Source organism: Carassius carassius, chromosome 19 (assembly GCF_963082965.1).
Source record: "Carassius carassius chromosome 19, fCarCar2.1, whole genome shotgun sequence".
NCBI lineage: Eukaryota > Metazoa > Chordata > Actinopteri > Cypriniformes > Cyprinidae > Carassius > Carassius carassius.
In genome coordinates this window covers 19,641,787-19,660,081 of record NC_081773.1, presented here as the reverse complement: position 1 = coordinate 19,660,081, position 18,295 = coordinate 19,641,787, and the positions used below count along the sequence as shown (strand labels likewise).

The 18,295-nt window shown below is 39.4% G+C and overlaps 2 protein-coding genes across 6 annotated transcripts in view; both read left to right on the top strand.

Annotated features, from left to right (window-relative positions):
• Positions 1-94: 94 nt before the first annotated feature.
• LOC132095315 (splicing factor 3B subunit 1) lies at positions 95-10,714 on the top strand. 2 transcript variants are annotated; one of them, XM_059500176.1, is made up of 25 exons: positions 95-212; positions 1,009-1,181; positions 1,284-1,385; positions 1,521-1,635; positions 3,520-3,599; positions 3,697-3,885; positions 4,064-4,301; positions 4,382-4,594; positions 4,695-4,816; positions 4,922-5,119; positions 6,267-6,368; positions 6,447-6,626; positions 6,725-6,811; positions 6,933-7,203; positions 7,317-7,462; positions 7,579-7,725; positions 7,822-7,947; positions 8,035-8,256; positions 8,340-8,522; positions 8,615-8,726; positions 9,019-9,139; positions 9,231-9,362; positions 9,447-9,719; positions 9,826-10,042; positions 10,139-10,714. In XM_059500176.1, exons 1-25 carry the CDS (start codon positions 185-187, stop codon positions 10,295-10,297), a joined length of 3,936 nt encoding a protein of 1,311 aa, XP_059356159.1. In that variant the 5' UTR covers positions 95-184; the 3' UTR covers positions 10,298-10,714. The 2 variants fall into 2 exon arrangements, with proteins under 2 accessions (XP_059356159.1, XP_059356160.1); XM_059500177.1 differs by lacking the exons at positions 95-212; positions 1,009-1,181; positions 1,284-1,385; positions 1,521-1,635 and adding an exon at positions 1,929-3,219.
• Positions 10,715-12,568: 1,854 nt separating this feature from the next.
• Positions 12,569-18,295, top strand: part of LOC132095313 (serine/threonine-protein phosphatase 6 regulatory ankyrin repeat subunit B-like) — a 28,200-nt gene continuing 22,473 nt past the window's right edge. For all 4 annotated transcript variants that reach the window (XM_059500173.1, XM_059500174.1, XM_059500172.1 and 1 more), the window contains exon 1: positions 12,569-13,046. In XM_059500173.1, the coding sequence (XP_059356156.1) occupies positions 13,020-13,046 (27 nt within the window). In that variant the 5' untranslated portion in view covers positions 12,569-13,019. The remainder of the gene's footprint in view (positions 13,047-18,295) is intronic.

The following is an 18,295-nucleotide window of genomic DNA, read 5'->3' as shown; positions in this document are numbered from 1 at the left end:
CAATTTTCTATTATTTATTTTCATTTTAATTGTGTTTAATTTATGGTGTTATCTATTCGTTGTGCTCTACGCATGCGCATTGTTTGTGCCGCAGGTAACGCGCCTGCGCGTTCTCGTGAGCGCAGCTGAGTCGGATGTGCAGTCAAAGGCCTTCCGGTACTGAGGCTCACACAACAGCAGGAAAATGGCGCAGATCGCCAAAACACATGACGGTAAATCCATTTCTCAAAGATTATTGAGGAATATATCGATTTTTGTAGTTTATGTCTACATTGCAGTCGGTGTGTCCGTTCTTTTGTAGTCCTAAAAAGTGGAATTAGCGGGAAAAGTCAGAATAAGGCCAGTTTGAGGTGGTAAATAGAATATGGCGTCTGATCGTTGAATAAAACCTGGCCGTGGCGCACACGACAAATCTTATCTAATATTCTATCTGGAAATTCGTCGTGTGGTTTATAGCAGAGTTACTTGTAATATTCATTGCACAAATACGTATTCGTCTATAGACAGTTTATCTGTTTTTATTGCACAGATATTGAATGTTAAAAATACGCTGCTTGAACGATTATGTATGGAAACCAAAATGGCGCTGCAAACATGCAGACAACCCACTGATATATATCTATATTATAGATCAGTGAGACAAACACAGACCAGATCTTTACCCGTGTAAGGTTGTTTATCTTTATAAAAATTCCAATTGAGTGTTTTTTTTTCAGTTTCTCTGTAGAATTGTGAATTGTATTCATTGTCTGTTTGTTTGACGTGCTTATGTAAACTTACTTATGGATAATTGTTCCGTTTCTCGCTCCTCTAACGAAGTATTCGTTTATATCATGCGTGGTTTCGCACTTTTTTGTATTAGTGGATCAAAATTGTATTCTAAAGCATGACTGTGTAACTGCACTATGTGGGTGTGTAAATGAAATTTATGAGGTATATATGAATTATCGGTCATCTGTTTATAGGTATTTTGGTGTTCTGATCTCTGGTTGTTGTTTTTTTTCTTAGACATTGAGGCTCAGATCCTGGAAATCCAGGGGATGAAAGCTGCCCTGGTGGAGGGAGCTGAGCAAGGTGTTGGACTTGATTCCACTGGATATTATGACCAGGAGATATACGGCGGCAGTGACAGCCGCTTTGCTGGATATGTGACATCAATTGCTGCCAATGAGCAGGAAGATGTAAGTATAGCATAACACTCTAAAAAGTTTTAGAAGAGCCTATGTCAGCACGTGTAAGTACTGCGCGAAGGAGTTTCTGAATCTAACTAAATTTATTTCAAGGATGATGATGAAGATTCATCCACAAGTCTGCTTGGACCGAAGAAACCAGGATATCATGCACCGGTTGCAATACTCAATTCCATTCCTCAGTCAGATGAGCAGGTAATTAACAAAGATTACATCTTCAAGTTCCACATTTTTTTAATGAAGCTAAAAACTATTTCCAGATGCATTTGTTGAAAGCGATAAAAGATTGTACAATATCATACAATTATCATTTTTTTGCCCATCCTGCAGTATGATCCCTTTGCTGAACACAGACCACAGAAGATTTCAGATCGTGAGGACGAGTACAAGAAACGCAGACAAAAGATGATCATCTCCCCAGAGCGCCACGACCCATTTGCTGATGGTAAATTTTACACTACTGTTCTCCTCTGTTTATTTTACCTGTCCATGCCGATCAGTATTTACTCTTCTCATGAAGTTCCGGCCCAGACCAGTTTTGTTTTTGGTTAACCCTTCGAACACCACCCAACAACTTGCTCCCTGGATTCGATTGTCTCAGTAAGACATACATATTTTAATAAGATTTGCAGACAGCCAGTTATTTTTGTTTCAGAGTTTTAAATTAGTTGGGCAGCAAAGTTTTTGGGAGACATTTGGTTGGGTGGTGGCATTTGTCCCATCAGGACATAGGTTGCAGGTAGGTGTGTTGTTCGAAGGGTTAATGTACTTTTTTGTGTGAAACAGGCAATACAATAGTCAGACACCTCAAACAGACACTTTTTTTTTTATTGATTTCAATAATGCCAGAGGCTGCAGTGCACTTTGTTGTGCAGTTACTGCCAATTTTCTTTTCAGTTTTTTCTTGTTCTATAATATACTCTATATATTTGCCCAATGGCATGTTGGCTAGACACCCATGATTTGTCAGAGTTAGTAATGTTTCCAAAAAGAGTGGAACTCTAAATAATCTTGAGCCACTTCTGGACATATTTTACAATTTACTGTGCATATCGGTTGTAGTCTGTTACAAAACTTAGTAAAGCCAAATTTAGCTTCCAATAAAATGTTTCCCAGCCATTTTAGTTTCTTTAAACCTATGGCCTGTGGGTGCTCATACTGGTACAAATTAGCAAGGAGTTTAGGGACTTCAGAACATATTGCAACACACACTCAAACTGCACCAGATGGGGTCAGGTTATGGGAGGGAATTGATTCTGGATGAGACAAAAACATCTTGCATGTAGTCCCAGACAAAGGAAGCTTTACAAAACTGTTGTGTAAATATATTTCTATTTTATTGTCATAAAATAGAGATATATCTATTGAAGAATCTGTGTACCAAGATTCCACAGGCCCATACTAACTGTCCTTAATTTCTCTCCTACAGCAGTACTGCTATGCCAGTCCTGTCTGCACTCTCTTAAGGGTGCAGCAACTCGTCCTGTGTAGGTTATGGTCAACAAAAAGCAGCGTGTTTAACAGATAAATCAAGACCGTAGTTGATAATTTTGCTCTGATGTGAGGCCAGAGGGTCTTTCAGGGGAATCCACCATGGTTTCACAAAACAATTTTTTTTTTAATGAAGTTGTATATTATTGTTAAAGCCTCAAGGACACTTTTCTCTTCTCAACTTCATGTCCTCCCTTCTCATTTGAACTTTTCATACCAGTCCATTGTAGATAACTTTTTTTAAATGAAATTAGATGCATAAGTATGCACAATTGTGCATTTTTCATAAATTTGTTTCTGATATAAATACATTTTTTAAAGATTTTATTAGAATTCCCCAAAGTGTTCAGTGTCTCTGGCTGCAACACGTTTTTCCTTTGTGTTTTTAATGAGTTACAAGAGGAGAACAGGTGGTATGCTATTATGTGTGTGAGTTCAAACCCTTTTCCAAAGTGTTACTAATGGTAAAGAGAAATTTTCTAGGCTTCTTTTCTGCCGGTTGAAGTCTGACTGCAGAGGGACCCTTGGCACTGAAAGTGTACGTATTCTGGAGAGCGCAGCCCAGGACCCTGCATCAGTGATGGCTATATCCTCTCCTTATCTCCTCTTAAAAGCAACAGAAACCTCTTTGTACCTGCCTGTTCTTAATGTATGACTGTATACTAAGAGTGCTTAGCTTTTATTGTCTAGGGTTGTTTTGTGTTACGAGAGGATAGTAATTTAAACATTTAAGGCCATCTATTCAGGGACAGTTGACTCTAGTGCTTTGTGTGAAAATGCTGGTTTTGAGATTTACTTGGCTGACCGTCTCGCATTTTGTTGGTGCTCTTTCGCATAGGGGGCAAAACGCCGGACCCCAAGATGCAGGTCAGGACGTACATGGATGTTATGAAGGAGCAGCATCTGTCCAAAGAGGAGGTAAATAACTTTGGTTTTTAGTGAAACTAAAATGTTGGTGATAAAAAAAATAAATTCAATTAAGAGATGTACCTATCTGACCATGTGTTTTCTCCAGAGAGAGATCAGGCTGCAGATGTTAGAGAAAGCAAAATCTGGAGAGCTGAAAGCAGTGAATGGCTCTGCTGCATCCCAGGCTGCTGCGGCCAAACGCAAACGACGCTGGGACCAGACAGCTGACCATACCCCCAGCAACACCACACCCAAAAAAGTCTCCAGCTGGGACCAGGCAGATGGAGGTTCTGAAGTGAGTCAATGTTCTTTAACAGCTTTAGGGTTGCAACCTAATGATTATTTTAATAGATTATTTCAGTTACTTTTTCTTCAATTAAAAAAGACACACACACACATATATATACATATATATAATATAAGCCAAGTATATTTAATATAATATTGCTAATCCTGTTCTTCTCTTTACCCAGACACCAGGACACACACCTTCCAACAGTCGCTGGGATGAGACACCTGGCCGTGCCAAAGGTAGCGAGACCCCAGGAGCTACTCCGAGCACCCGTATGTGGGAACCCACACCAAGCCACACCCCAGCTGGAGCTGCCACGCCAGGTCGAGACACCCCTGGACATGCCACTCCTGGCCACGGAGGGGCCACTTCCAGTGTGCGCAAGAACCGCTGGGATGAGACACCAAAGACAGAGAGAGGTCTTCTATTTTGTCCAGTTTGTGGTGCATTCACTAACAATGCACAGTGATTTTAAATAATTGTATTTTGTTTGTTTCAGAAACTCCTGGTCATGGAAGTGGCTGGGCTGAGACTCCACGTACAGACAGAGGAGATGAATCAGTGGGTGAGACGCCCACCCCAGGTGCAAGCAAGAGGAAGTCAAGATGGGATGAAACACCAGCCAGTCAGATGGGCTCTTCAACTCCTCTGCTCACCCCTGGAAAAACCCCTCTGGGCACACCTGCTATGAATATGGCCACACCCACTCCAGGTACTAGACTGATGGTGTTGGTTGTTTCTATTGTAGTTAGAAATGATGATGTGTTTTGGGTGATTTGTAGAAGTTGCTGTAAAGATTTGAGTGTTTGCAGGTCACCTGATGAGCATGACTCCAGAGCAGCTGCAGGCTTGGCGCTGGGAGCGAGAGATTGACGAGAGGAATCGTCCATTGACTGATGAGGAACTTGATGCCATGTTTCCAGAAGGATACAAAGTACATAACTTTGTTTTCTACAGAATACAATTTACTTTCTGTCAGAACATTAATGTAATGATATTTTCCTATTGCTAACTGTTTTTCATCTGCCATTTTCCCTAGGTACTGCCGCCACCAGCAGGCTATGTACCCATCCGCACCCCAGCCCGTAAGTTAGCTGCCACGCCCACCCCCATCGGAGGCATGACTGGCTTCCACATGCAAACAGAGGACAGATCTATGAAACAAGTCAACGATCAGCCCTCTGGAAACCTGCCCTTCCTCAAGCCAGATGACATCCAGTACTTTGATAAACTGCTGGTAAGTTCTGTGCTCACCAGGAATCCCAGGGTTGTGGAAAACCTCAGATTTTCTGGATGCTTTTCAGAACATTTTTAGTCTTTTCAAATGAGTCTTTTACTAAAATGTTGTATTTTAAATGTTAATAATAATAATTATTATAAAGGCTATAAAAATATTTTGTATTAATAATTTGAATTATTAGATTTGTACATTTTATAAAGAAAATGTGAGTGGATGCTTGCCTGTTGCAAATCTTGGCACTAGGCAGATTCTTGGGTGTTCTGTGTGATTACAAGAGCCAACTCCCATGTCTGTACAATGTTCTGGTGCTGAAATATGGCTTGTTTATATTGATATACGGTTGCTAGGGTCTGGATAGGCAGTTGCCAGGGTGATAGAGGCTACTTGGCAATCTGAGTCAAAATAGTTCACCTCTATGTCTCATCCAGAGATGTGGCACATTCAATTTACTATATGGTTGTTGAAATATTCTTAATGATTGTTAGGGCATGGCTAGACCATTGCCAGAATAAGCCTACTGACACTCTGACACTTCACTTCCTTGTATTGCTCTACTGTCCTGTCAAAATAAATACAAAAAAAAAAAGAGCAGGAGAGTCCAGATGTCACTATGGTGTAATATACAAGTGCTAGGGTCCTCTCAGTGGTGGCTCTGTCATTGGTCATTGCTAAACCACTTCGATTGTGATAATTATTAAAGACCACTTGCCAGTCTAAGTCAGTTAAACTCACCCTCATGTCTCTGCTATTCTGGTTTATGTATATGTATGTATGTATGGCTAGGAGAGCCTAAATAGTTGCTAGGGCATGGCTAGATTGCCAGGGGGATATTTAAAGAATGCTTGGCAGTCTTGAGTCCAAAGAGTCCACCCTCATGTCTCTACAGTGTTCTGATCTAGAGATCAGATCTAGAGATCATACTTGTTTCATTTGATTCATGGATCTGTGACAAACCCTGGAGGAAAATTGTGCAGAATGTTTTTGAGATGTTAATATATTATTATTATTATTATTAGGAGTAACTGCATTAGTGGTATTATCTATAATTATAACTAACAAAAATAATTAATATTAATTTATTATAATTTAATTTGTTATAAAAGTATGATTTTAATTTGACCAAATATCCAAACTTTGTTTGCAGGTTGAAGTTGACGAGTCCACCCTCAGTCCAGAAGAACAGAAGGAGCGCAAGATCATGAAGCTGCTCCTCAAGATCAAGAATGGAACACCTCCTATGAGGAAGGTTGGTATCCTCTCTCACACTTGATGGACTATAACACTATCTTGCAAGGTTGATCTCTAACTAGCTCTCGCCTTTCAGGCTGCTCTTCGTCAAATCACAGATAAAGCCAGAGAGTTTGGTGCCGGACCCCTCTTTAACCAGATCTTGCCATTGTTGATGTCTCCTACACTGGAGGACCAGGAGCGTCATCTCTTGGTGAAAGTCATTGATCGTATCCTCTACAAACTTGATGACTTGGTTCGACCATATGTCCACAAGGTAAGTCTGCATTGCATGTAAGCACTCATTTTAATGCTTGGGCCGAAAAACTTATTAACCTCATGTATCTTTTCTAACGTTTCTGTTTGTTCTTACAGATTCTTGTGGTGATTGAGCCCTTACTGATTGATGAAGATTACTATGCTAGAGTAGAGGGTAGAGAGATCATCTCCAACTTGGCAAAGGTAAGATGGTTGTGTGTATATAATAAATGTCATCTTTGGTACTTAAAAGCATCCCAGCAGTTGTTTAATTAATCGTTAAATTTTGTAGGTCTTAATCAAATCTGCATTTCTTCATTAACAGGCTGCTGGTCTGGCCACTATGATCTCTACCATGAGGCCTGATATTGACAACATGGATGAGTATGTGAGAAACACGACAGCTCGTGCTTTCGCCGTTGTAGCGTCTGCCCTGGGCATTCCATCTCTCCTGCCTTTCCTCAAGGCTGTTTGCAAGAGCAAGAAATCCTGGCAGGCTCGTCACACGGGTATCAAGATCGTACAGCAGATCGCTATTCTCATGGGCTGTGCTATCCTGCCCCATCTCCGCAGCTTGGTGGAGATTATCGAGCATGGTTAGTATGACATTGTTATCTCCATCTTTCTATATGCGGCTGTACAAAAAGTATTTTCTCATTGTCTGCTGTATAGGATGGTCTCAAACTGGTGTTGTTTTTTTTCCCCTCAGGTCTCGTGGATGAGCAGCAGAAAGTGCGAACCATTAGTGCTCTGGCTATCGCTGCCCTGGCTGAAGCTGCTACACCATACGGTATCGAGTCCTTTGATTCTGTGCTGAAACCCCTTTGGAAAGGTATCCGGCAACACCGAGGCAAGGTAAGCATGTGTCTGGTCATTAAAGTCATTTCATTTTCACTTTATGCTTTCAGAATTGCAACCCAAAGATTGAGATTTTTAGTAAATCTGTTTTTAACAATGATTCTGTGTCTCAGGGTCTTGCTGCCTTCTTGAAAGCCATTGGATACTTGATTCCTCTTATGGATGCTGAATATGCCAACTATTACACCAGAGAAGTGATGCTTATCCTTATTAGAGAGTTCCAGTCACCTGATGAGGAAATGAAGAAAATTGTCCTCAAGGTGCATAAAAAAACTATTCAGAAGAGTTAAAAATGTAATCTTTCAAAAACATTTTAGGCTAAACCTTTTTATTTATTTCTTTTTGCTACATTTCAGGTGGTGAAGCAGTGCTGTGGCACAGATGGTGTGGAAGCCAATTACATTAAAACAGAGATTTTGCCCCCCTTCTTCAAACATTTCTGGCAGCACAGAATGGCGTTGGATAGGCGCAACTACAGACAGGTATGTGAGATCATCAGATAATTAGAAGTAACGTTAACCATGATTAATATGCATTTAATCACACTTGTCTTTTTACTTGTATAACAGTTAGTGGACACTACAGTGGAGCTGGCCAATAAGGTAGGGGCCGCTGAGATTATCTCCCGTATCGTGGATGACTTGAAGGATGAAGCTGAGCAGTACAGGAAAATGGTCATGGAGACCATTGAGAAAATTATGGGCAACCTTGGTGCCGCTGACATCGATCACAAACTGGAGGAGCAGCTTATTGATGGAATCCTGTACGCCTTCCAGGAACAGACCACTGAGGTGCGTTACAGACTTTGCTGCTTATTAAATATCCTGCTGCTGTGATATGATCATTTTACATCATAATCTTGCTCTATCTCCAGGACTCTGTGATGCTAAATGGCTTTGGTACGGTGGTAAATGCCCTGGGTAAGAGAGTTAAACCATACTTGCCTCAGATCTGTGGTACAGTGCTGTGGCGTCTCAACAACAAATCCGCCAAAGTCCGTCAACAGGCTGCTGACCTGATTTCTCGCACAGCGGTGGTCATGAAGACATGTCAAGAGGTGAGGGGGGCGCATTATGTACATTTTTGGCCTGGTTAAACAAAAATACTGATAGTGCTTACTAATATATATCTTGTTATATTTCCATGTAGGAAAAGCTTATGGGCCATTTGGGTGTGGTGTTGTACGAGTATCTGGGAGAAGAATACCCAGAAGTGCTGGGTAGCATTCTTGGAGCCCTTAAAGCTATTGTCAATGTTATTGGTGAGTGTTGTTCAAAGTGATTTCATTACTGGTGTTTTCTATTGCATCTAAGACCTAACTCTTAAGTATTAAACTTTGCTGCAATTTTTTTCTAAACATTTTTAAAACCAAAAATGCTCTGCCAGAACAGCAAAAAATAATTTGGAGGGCAAAATCATTGACTAAAAAGTGTTTTTTCTGAATGATGTTTTTGTAATGCTTAAAAATCATTTCGGTGCATTACATATATTTGAGTTATTTCTAAGTTTTTTTTTTTCTTTTGAGTATAATTGTTTAAATGTCACGTTTGCAGGTATGCACAAGATGACACCACCTATCAAAGACTTGCTTCCACGTTTGACTCCAATCTTGAAGAACCGACATGAGAAGGTGCAGGAGAACTGCATTGATTTAGTGGGCAGAATAGCTGACAGGTCAGTTCTACAGTTCCCTGCAGAATTCGAGCTATTAACATTTGAAATATTTTGATAATGCCTCCTAAACACATCATCGTGTCCTTTACAGGGGTGCAGAGTATGTGTCTGCCAGGGAATGGATGCGCATCTGTTTTGAATTGCTAGAGTTGTTGAAAGCCCACAAGAAGGCCATCCGCAGAGCTACTGTCAATACTTTCGGCTACATCGCCAAGGCCATTGGGTAAGACAAAAAAATTCTTCTCCGCAATGCAGACTGTGTCAGGTTGGAAAATGTTGTTTTTAATTTCTGTTCTTAAATCTCTAGTCCTCACGATGTGCTGGCCACGTTGCTTAACAATCTGAAGGTGCAGGAGCGTCAAAATCGTGTGTGCACAACAGTAGCCATCGCTATTGTGGCCGAGACGTGTTCGCCGTTCACCGTGCTTCCTGCGTTGATGAACGAGTACCGTGTTCCTGAACTTAACGTTCAGAACGGTGTCCTAAAGTCTCTGTCCTTCCTGTTCGAATACATCGGTGAAATGGGCAAAGATTACATCTATGCCGTCACACCTTTGTTGGAGGATGCTCTGATGGACAGGTAAGCTGGAAGAAGAATTACTGCTTTTCACAGGAGAGTTACCACTTAAAACATGCAGATTGTTTTCTGTAGGCCTCTATACCTCTGTCTTTGCTCTCCAATGCAGGGATCTTGTACACAGACAGACAGCCAGTGCTGTGGTGCAGCATATGTCTCTGGGAGTGTATGGCTTTGGCTGTGAAGATTCTCTCAATCATTTGCTCAACTATGTTTGGCCAAATGTCTTTGAAACGTCTCCTCATGTTATCCAAGCTGTCATGGGGGCCCTTGAGGGTCTGCGGGTGGCAATTGGACCCTGCCGCATGCTGCAGTATTGCTTGCAGGTACAATTTACTCTTCCAGCATGGAATCTGCACACTACATTTCATTGACTTGTAAAGATCTAATGGCCCAATGTTTGTTTTTTTTCCCCTCAATAGGGTTTGTTCCATCCAGCTCGCAAAGTGCGTGATGTGTACTGGAAGATTTACAACTCAATCTATATCGGCTCCCAGGATGCACTGATCGCACATTATCCTCTTGTCTACAATGATGAGAAGAACTCATACGTTCGCTATGAGCTGGAGTACTTTCTGTGAATATAACTACCCTTGTGCACTCTCTCCTCCTCTATCTGTGTCTAATTCATGGTTTATAGGACTTGGTCCATTGTTTTTGTTCTCTGTTATGTTACAACCAGCACCACAATTTATGTGGTTTAAAATCCTATTTCTCATTAAAGAACAGGAAAAAGTCGGAAAAAAAGAATCTGTTAAACGTGATGCTTTTAGGTCTTTGGATTAGACATCTGTTTTTAACGGCGTGGCACCGTGCACAGTGACAGTGAAGATAGTAGCAGAGTTTCTGAGGAATGTGATTTATCTTCAGTAAATCTTTTAACTAGAGACCTGTGTCCTGATCTGTCGAGCCCACTCTCTCTCTCTCGCTCAGTCACTCATCTGTTCTTATTAATGTTGCTTAGTTTGGCTGAATAAACATTTGTGTATTAAAAGTCATTGGTCTCCACTGTCATTTATTTTATTGCTTTAGCACGACCAAAATTAATCCTGATTTTATTCTATCTACTCTTTCAGTATCTACTCTTTCAGTTTTTTTTCAATGTCATTTAAAAGGTCAAGCTTCAAAATTTCCTAATATGGCTGGGAATTTGAAAATCAAATCAGATTGGACTGCAGTGTGAACTAAGACTTTTTAATCAGAATATTTCTGGCTTTTACCTGTAGTACAATGCAATCTAAGGAAGGATCTTGGGTTAAATGCATTCATTATATGAGATTTTGTTTGCTTATTTCCCACATTTTGCTTAGACGCAACAGAAGATGTAAAAGGAAGATTGTCATTTGTGATTTTGCACAAACATGAGGGTCCTGGGTTTCTCAGTCTGAAACAATGTAAGTCCATACTTTTAGACATTATCATTTTTACATCCACCCTTTCAGATATTTGTTATTTTCCATGAAGTCAATGGGCTGCTTTATTGTGGACTGCAGTGCTTGGGCTGATCTTGAAAATAGTCTCTGAACATTTGCTTTGTCGGTGGTCCTTGGCTTTTAAGTTTAAATAAAATACTTTTTGGTACTAAGAGCTAAATCTTTTTGCCTAGAAAATTATGTTTTGGACCATGTCCTTGAATGTGTTTGAACTGACTTGAACCTCGTGAGTTTTCATTAAATATTAAAATGTGTACATACTTTATAGTATGTCCTCGTGTAAACAGTATACAACAGCCACTTCCCGTTGTCTCCTTTTGACCCATCAGCCCAAATTCTCATGCCTTTTTAAATATAGCTTCTGTGTCAATCAGACACACACACAGTCTGTTAGGTGATGTCATCCATCAAAGGACAAACAAACATTGATATTTGCTTCCAGGGACATTGTGGGCCAGTTCCTGTTTTCCATTTCTTTAAGAATGTAGAGCTGTCATGTATTAACTGTACAGACAATGAGACAAATATAGAATCGCTACAAATAAACAAAAATTAAAGTTTTAAAAGCTAAACGTATTATAGTGGCAAATTGCAATCTTCTAAGTGTAAATCCTAGGGTTCAGTATGAACTTTTACTAAATAAATTTGACAGTTATAAACTGTACAATGCTACCTGACATTTACACTTATTTTATCTGGCTTTAATCATTGACAGTGAATCGAATTTCAAATGAATCGAATCTTAATGAATGGCATTTTTTAAACAATTAGAGTATTCATCAAGTATTATGTTGTTACATTGCTGTGCAGTATATAGCCAATACAGTATATATCTCTTTACATTTCAACAAGCTACAAAGATAATAATTGTTGACATAATGAATGTATTATTTCAATTATAAAAGAAATCTATGAAAGATGTGATATCTGTATTCTATGAGAAATCACTCAGAGAGGATTAGCGTACTGAATCATTTTAGCTAATCAGTTAACGTTAGCTCATACAGTTCGGTTCACTAAACCGAATCATTAAACACAGCAGATTCATTAGAATGATTCATTCGTGCGTCAGACCAGCGAGGCGCTGGTGATGGCTCTTCGGAAGAACTGACAATCCTGTGCATCAGATACAGAGGGGGAAACGAAATTACGAATCCTACTATGGCGATGCAGTACTTCATGAATAATAATTAGGTTGCGATTGCGGTCCTTCCTAATCTCCTCGAGGCATCTAGTCACATATCCTAATTTATATTCATGGACAAAAGTGTATTCATAAGTCCGCAGTAGCAATCGTTCATTGGTCAATTCAACAGCGCCCACTCTGACAGCGTCTGCCTTTCAGCCAATCAGTTGAAAAGTTGGGTACCGTAATTAATATTCATAAGACCCGCCTTCGCCATAGTAGGACCACGAAATTAGCGAGGGGGGAAGCATACAAAAACGCTGACTTCCTGTGTTTTCTTATAACGAATGAATACATTACGCAGAACATAAGCGAGAGGGATATAATATCAGAAAACTGTATCGCTGTGGATGCCACTGCTGTAAATGCGGATTGTTTACAACAGCCCTTGCATCCTTTCCTCCCTCCCCTTTTCCTCTTTCCCAGAGCGCCTGGGTGCTGGTGGCGAGACAGCGGCTACAGCAGCTCCCGCTGACCGAAGATAGCGCCTGCAGAGCCGGCCACGGCCGTCACATCACCCCGGGCCCCTGGAGGGTGCCATCAACAGCAAAGCAGGAAGCTTTTGATGCCACATCATTGTGCAGCATCATTCTACCGTGAAGAAAATCACACAACCACTTCTGGATTTTATTCATCTTCACCTCCAAGTGTTTTCAGGAGTTTGGATGTGCAGTTTCACATGATATGGCTGTTCTTAAACTAGTCGACCAGGTAAATGCACACGGTTATTTAAACGCATGCTTTTTTGTTTGCAAAATGATCAGTTTATTTGAAGGATGGCATGCTGCTTGAATGAAATTGAGCGAGTTGCACACGATTAAATGTCATTTTCAATGAACGCACAAAATACTGAATATGATGCTCCATAAATGGTTGCAACTGATTGCCTCAGAAAATGCCAACTCGTCCCTAAATTTGTTATAACATACAAAAAATGTGTGTACAGTAATGCATTTGCAGAAAGGGCAAGAGATTCCAGAGGGCTTAAACGAAGTGTGCAGCTCTTATCTTTGATAGAGTAGTTCAGTTAATTTATTCATAGAAAACAAATGCACTTAAGATATTAATAAAGTATATTTAATTTAAGTCATTTTTTACATTTACTGAACTGATTTAGATGAGCAGATTTTTCTCTGTCCATGACATGAGTTGAAAGATTGGATAGTACTTTGATACCTTTCAAAGTTTCACATATTTATATTTAACTTAAATTTCACATTCATTCATTTAGCAGACACTTTGATAAAAGCAGAAAATCACAAGCATATACTGTTGTAAACTCTTGTGGCAATAAAAACAGTTTGTATTTTAACGTTTACCCTGAAGCAGTGTCTTAGCGCTTAGACTTCCATTAAAAGTGCATTAATGTAAATGCATGTCTTTGTTTGTTTTTACAAAGTAGGACACAAGTTGAAAATGTTTTTGGTGTGGTATTTAACACCATGCCCTAAAAAGGTTTACTTGCATTATTAATCCCAGGACATTACTTTGTAGAAGTTAATGTGTGACACTAAGTGTTCTGAGTGTAGTAATGTTTATGGTCATTTTGGTCTTGTGTGAATCGGATGATTTGCAGAATGCATGGTTTATCTAAAGTTGTGATGTTTGAAATAGCAACAGATCTTTTCTTCAATATTGTGATGGACATGTGAGTGATATTTTCAAAAAGAAACAAAAAAATGTTTTAGTTCTATCTATCAGTTGTTGTTTGGATGGAGGGAGGGAGATCTGAAAGTGAATTTGCAGTTAGTTTTAAGAAAGGGGATGTTTAAGTGGACTAATGTTTGGAGAAGTCCGTTGTACGTCAGCAGAAAGAAGTCTGCTGTTTCACCAGAAGATCAAGTTCTGATATATCGATTACATTTTACGACATTAAAAAAATAAAACCTATGCATGGGAAAATTTCCATTTCATGCTGACTTTAAACATCAGGGGGAAAATGCTGTCACAAGGACCAAGATTTCAGTTTCGCAGTTAATGTATTGTGCGACATCAGCAGTTCCTCATCTTAGACCCATGATTCTTAAGGAGTCAGTCTGCTTTGTTTTGAAGAAGAGCCTGCAGTGCTCCAGTTGTCAAAAATGAAGAAACCCCAGCCCTCATTGGCTCAGAAGGAAATTTTTGCTCACTTCTATTGGCCATAGTGATAGACAAGGGGACGGGGAGTTGGGGGGAGGAGGTCGTGTAGCCTACTGCATGTCAACAATGGCTTCAGTGTTTGAGAATTTGGCTTTGGCATGGAGCCGTGCTGGGAGGTCGGGGAATGTCCTCATTTGTGATGAGCTGCGTCCAGATCCCTGCTTGTGCCAGCGCTCAGCAATCTCGTCCCCAAGCTTTGTGGTGCCATAACACAGACTGTTGTGTTCTCTTTCCAGTGAGAGAAGAGCTGTGTGGTTGTGCATGCGATCAAGACCGAGGCAATATCTCATAGCTGAGAGAATTCAACATTGTATCCTCATAGATTCAATGCTCTCGTAAAAGAGCTCGATAAGGATGGCCCAGTGCCAGTGTGAGAGTGTTTAGAGCCAGTTCTGTGTTATTTTACATTCCTGATCTTGTGCATGTGATTTTTATTTGCCTTGCAAATGTAAACATTTGGTTTCCTATTATCTACTAAATGTTGTTTTTGTGAATTCCGCTGATATAAATATGTCACCAAGAGAAGGAATCCTGGGGGATTAATGGTGAACTAATTACTGAAAATAATTTCAATATGATATCCCCTATAAGACAGTATAATAGCCTAAAATATGCTCAGGAGATGTTTCTACTCAAATATTTTCAGAGAAATAAAAGGAAACAAGTGAATTGAGACATATCGTTGATGTAGTACAACGATTTACAGTTGTTTGGTAATTTGTACGAGGGGAATCCAGGCAATCAGGACATTTCACAGACAAAATTTTGTCATTTCAGTAGGAATTCTAACATTCTGGAATTTAGCGTGAAGGCGAAAGGTTTCCCCTAGCAGATTTTGCAACAAGTTTGTCACACAAATTCTCCCGTTGACCAAAAGAAAGCTGCTTTGTTCGCACCTGAAGCATACGGTTCTAAAAGATTTATGTTTCACATTGCTAAAATAATTTGGTAAAATGTTTGTTGTCATTAGAGATGCACCGATTGCATTTTTCCTGTCCGATTCCGATTGTCGATTTTTTTTTTTTTTTTTGTTAGTTTGATCTGCTGATACAGATTTTTGCAGATTCTGATTTTTTTTCTAAAAGCTTTAATTGACAGCGTATACAAACAAAAATATACATTTCTTCAACGTAAAAAAAAAAACATAAGTAAAAAGTCAGTAATAAAATAAGGACAAATGAATAAATGGCAAACAACAGCACAAATAAATTCAATAGAAAAAAAGAGAGCTATGAGTAAGATTTTATTCAGATAAGAAATACTACAGGAATTAAAGTCATCAAATGTAAATTTTCTTCATTGTAAAATTAAATACAAAGTAATGCTTTCCCTTAAAGCTATAACATGTAGCAACAGGAATATTGGACTGTGGTCCCTTCAAGAGTTTATTCATAGACCCAATTTTGTCAGTAAAGCTGGTTCCCTGATTAGTGATAAATCGCCATCACCTGTTTTCAGATGGAGCGGCATTTAATAGACAGAGTCGTAGTTCACTGACAAGCTACACAATATCGCGTTCATTATCGAATGTGATTCATCTGCGATAATGAACGCGATATTGCATAGCTTGTCAGTGATCTACTGTCTATTAAATGATGCTCCATTTGAAAGCAGGTGATGGCGATTTGGCGGTAATCACGGAACCATATTTACTGACTAGATGCGCGTGATCATCGCATTCGATATATCGCCCAGCCCTACACAGACATGGATGTATAAAAACATTGACGTAGTGTCCGTGATGTCACCCATAGGTTTCCGAAGAGCTTTTCTGAAGCCAAAAGTGGGAGCAGAGGCAGCCGTTGCCATCTTGGCAGCGCATCACCGCACATCACTCCCAGATAATCGAAAATGGGCAAAGAAGCGGGAGCTGGTTGCTGACACTGGTCACCCAAGTGGCCGTGCCATTAATTATGCAGAATTTTAAGGTTTTAATACAATTTAAAGTTATAAAAAAATTCACCCCCATGACAGTTGTTGGAATTACTTAAAGGTGCAATAGGTGATTGTCTTCAGAAACATTTTTTGTTTTACTGGTTGAAAGTCTCTGAATGTATCTGCATGATTACAATCTGTTTGAGTTCAAATTAGCTCGTTATTACTGTATGATCATGGCTATCAAAGTGAACACGTCTATATGAAGTGAGAAGTGTATTTTACTTTATGGCGCATTTGTGTTATTACCATCTGTATAAGTGGCAGTCAGCCCATCAGCACTTAATGCTGCATTTCTAGCCATCTCAGGATTTTCTGTGATTGGCATACACAGTTAAATCTTTTATTATTATTATTATTATTTTTCTTACTCAAATTATTCTTATTGTATTTTTCTAGTGCTCAAATAAATCACTTATATGATGTCTAAGTTTCTGTCTAGTGTTTCATAATTGAAAAAAACTATGCAGTGGTATGTTTAATGACAAAAATAGTTTGTAGAAGCCTTCAATACAGTTGGTAAATATTTTTTATATTTGGGGGGGTGGGGGGTTGTTGACATAGTCTCATAAAAACATATTTGCAGGAGTCTCATTTTTCATGATATCTTATTCAGATTTGAAATAGAAACTCATGAGACATGTGACTTATAACCCATTACTTTTCTAGATTGCCCCAGGACTGATTTCATGTATTTTTATATCAAATAATTTTTTTTTAAGTGTGGTAAAAAAAAATTCTAGGCACTTCAGTGTCTATAACTTTTAATTTTTTTGAGCATTATCAAATCTGGTTGATAAAAAGTAAAGCCCAAAGGGTCTTCTTTCCAAAGACACCAAAATTATGTTTGTAACACAATGAAGTAGGAAACTGTTACAATTTTAAGTTAGGTAGAGCACTTTCAGCTGTGAATCCCATAATGGGGGGTCAGGTTAAGCGGTTAAATTTATTTATCTGTATTTATATATTCTTAGGAAGGCGTAGGAACAAGAAATGTACTTCCAAGCTTGGTCCGAGGGTTTTAAATGGCTTTCCTGCCTGTCAACGTATGTATCTGCATACCTCAGCGGACCCTGTTCACCCAGAGAGAATACGTTTACTTCACTTCGGAACATTGACTGGAATTGGGAACCACTGATGTAGATGTACTACTCTGATGTACTACTATTGTAGTAATGTTGTCTCTGGTATTCTGGTCTGTGAGCATTGGACGGCGTGGCTTTGGACAGCGATTCCAGGGAGGGTGGGACGTTGGCTTTCAGTGCTATCAGGCTAATGTTAGCATTTTCCAAGATCTCCTATTGCACCTTTAAATAAGGAGAGAAGAGAGCGCGAATGCGCAGCTGACGTGACATTATTGCCTGTGCCGCTGGTAACAAAACGCACCGACTCGAAATCATAAAGAAGTGAGACTGATCGCCGATCCCTGGCTGATATCTCTTGTTGTCATATTCATAATCTGAAATTTTTATCTGACAAATTTGTCTTGACAAATTTGCAACATTTTATGAATTTCCAGTAGGGTGATTATGGCCAAAAAAATTATCGCGATAATCTTCATTTCTTTCAAGTTTGCTGTATAGAAGAAACGATTGAGATAGTAATGTCTCATTAATGATATGATGATATGGTGAGATGCACGAAAATAAAAATTCATGAAACTGTTCAGCCTTTGGTTCTTTTAGAGAGCTGAGTACTTTAAATGAATAACAAAAAATGAATGATGGCTTGTGGCGAATTGGCACAGCAGAGATCGTTTTTTATGGATGATGAAATGAGTTTGAAGTGAGTGGGTGTGAGATGGCCTGTTTCTGCAGCTGAAAATAGAGCAGATCTCAACAACACATCTCCTGTTGTCTCTACAAAGAGAGTTTGTTTGTATGTGT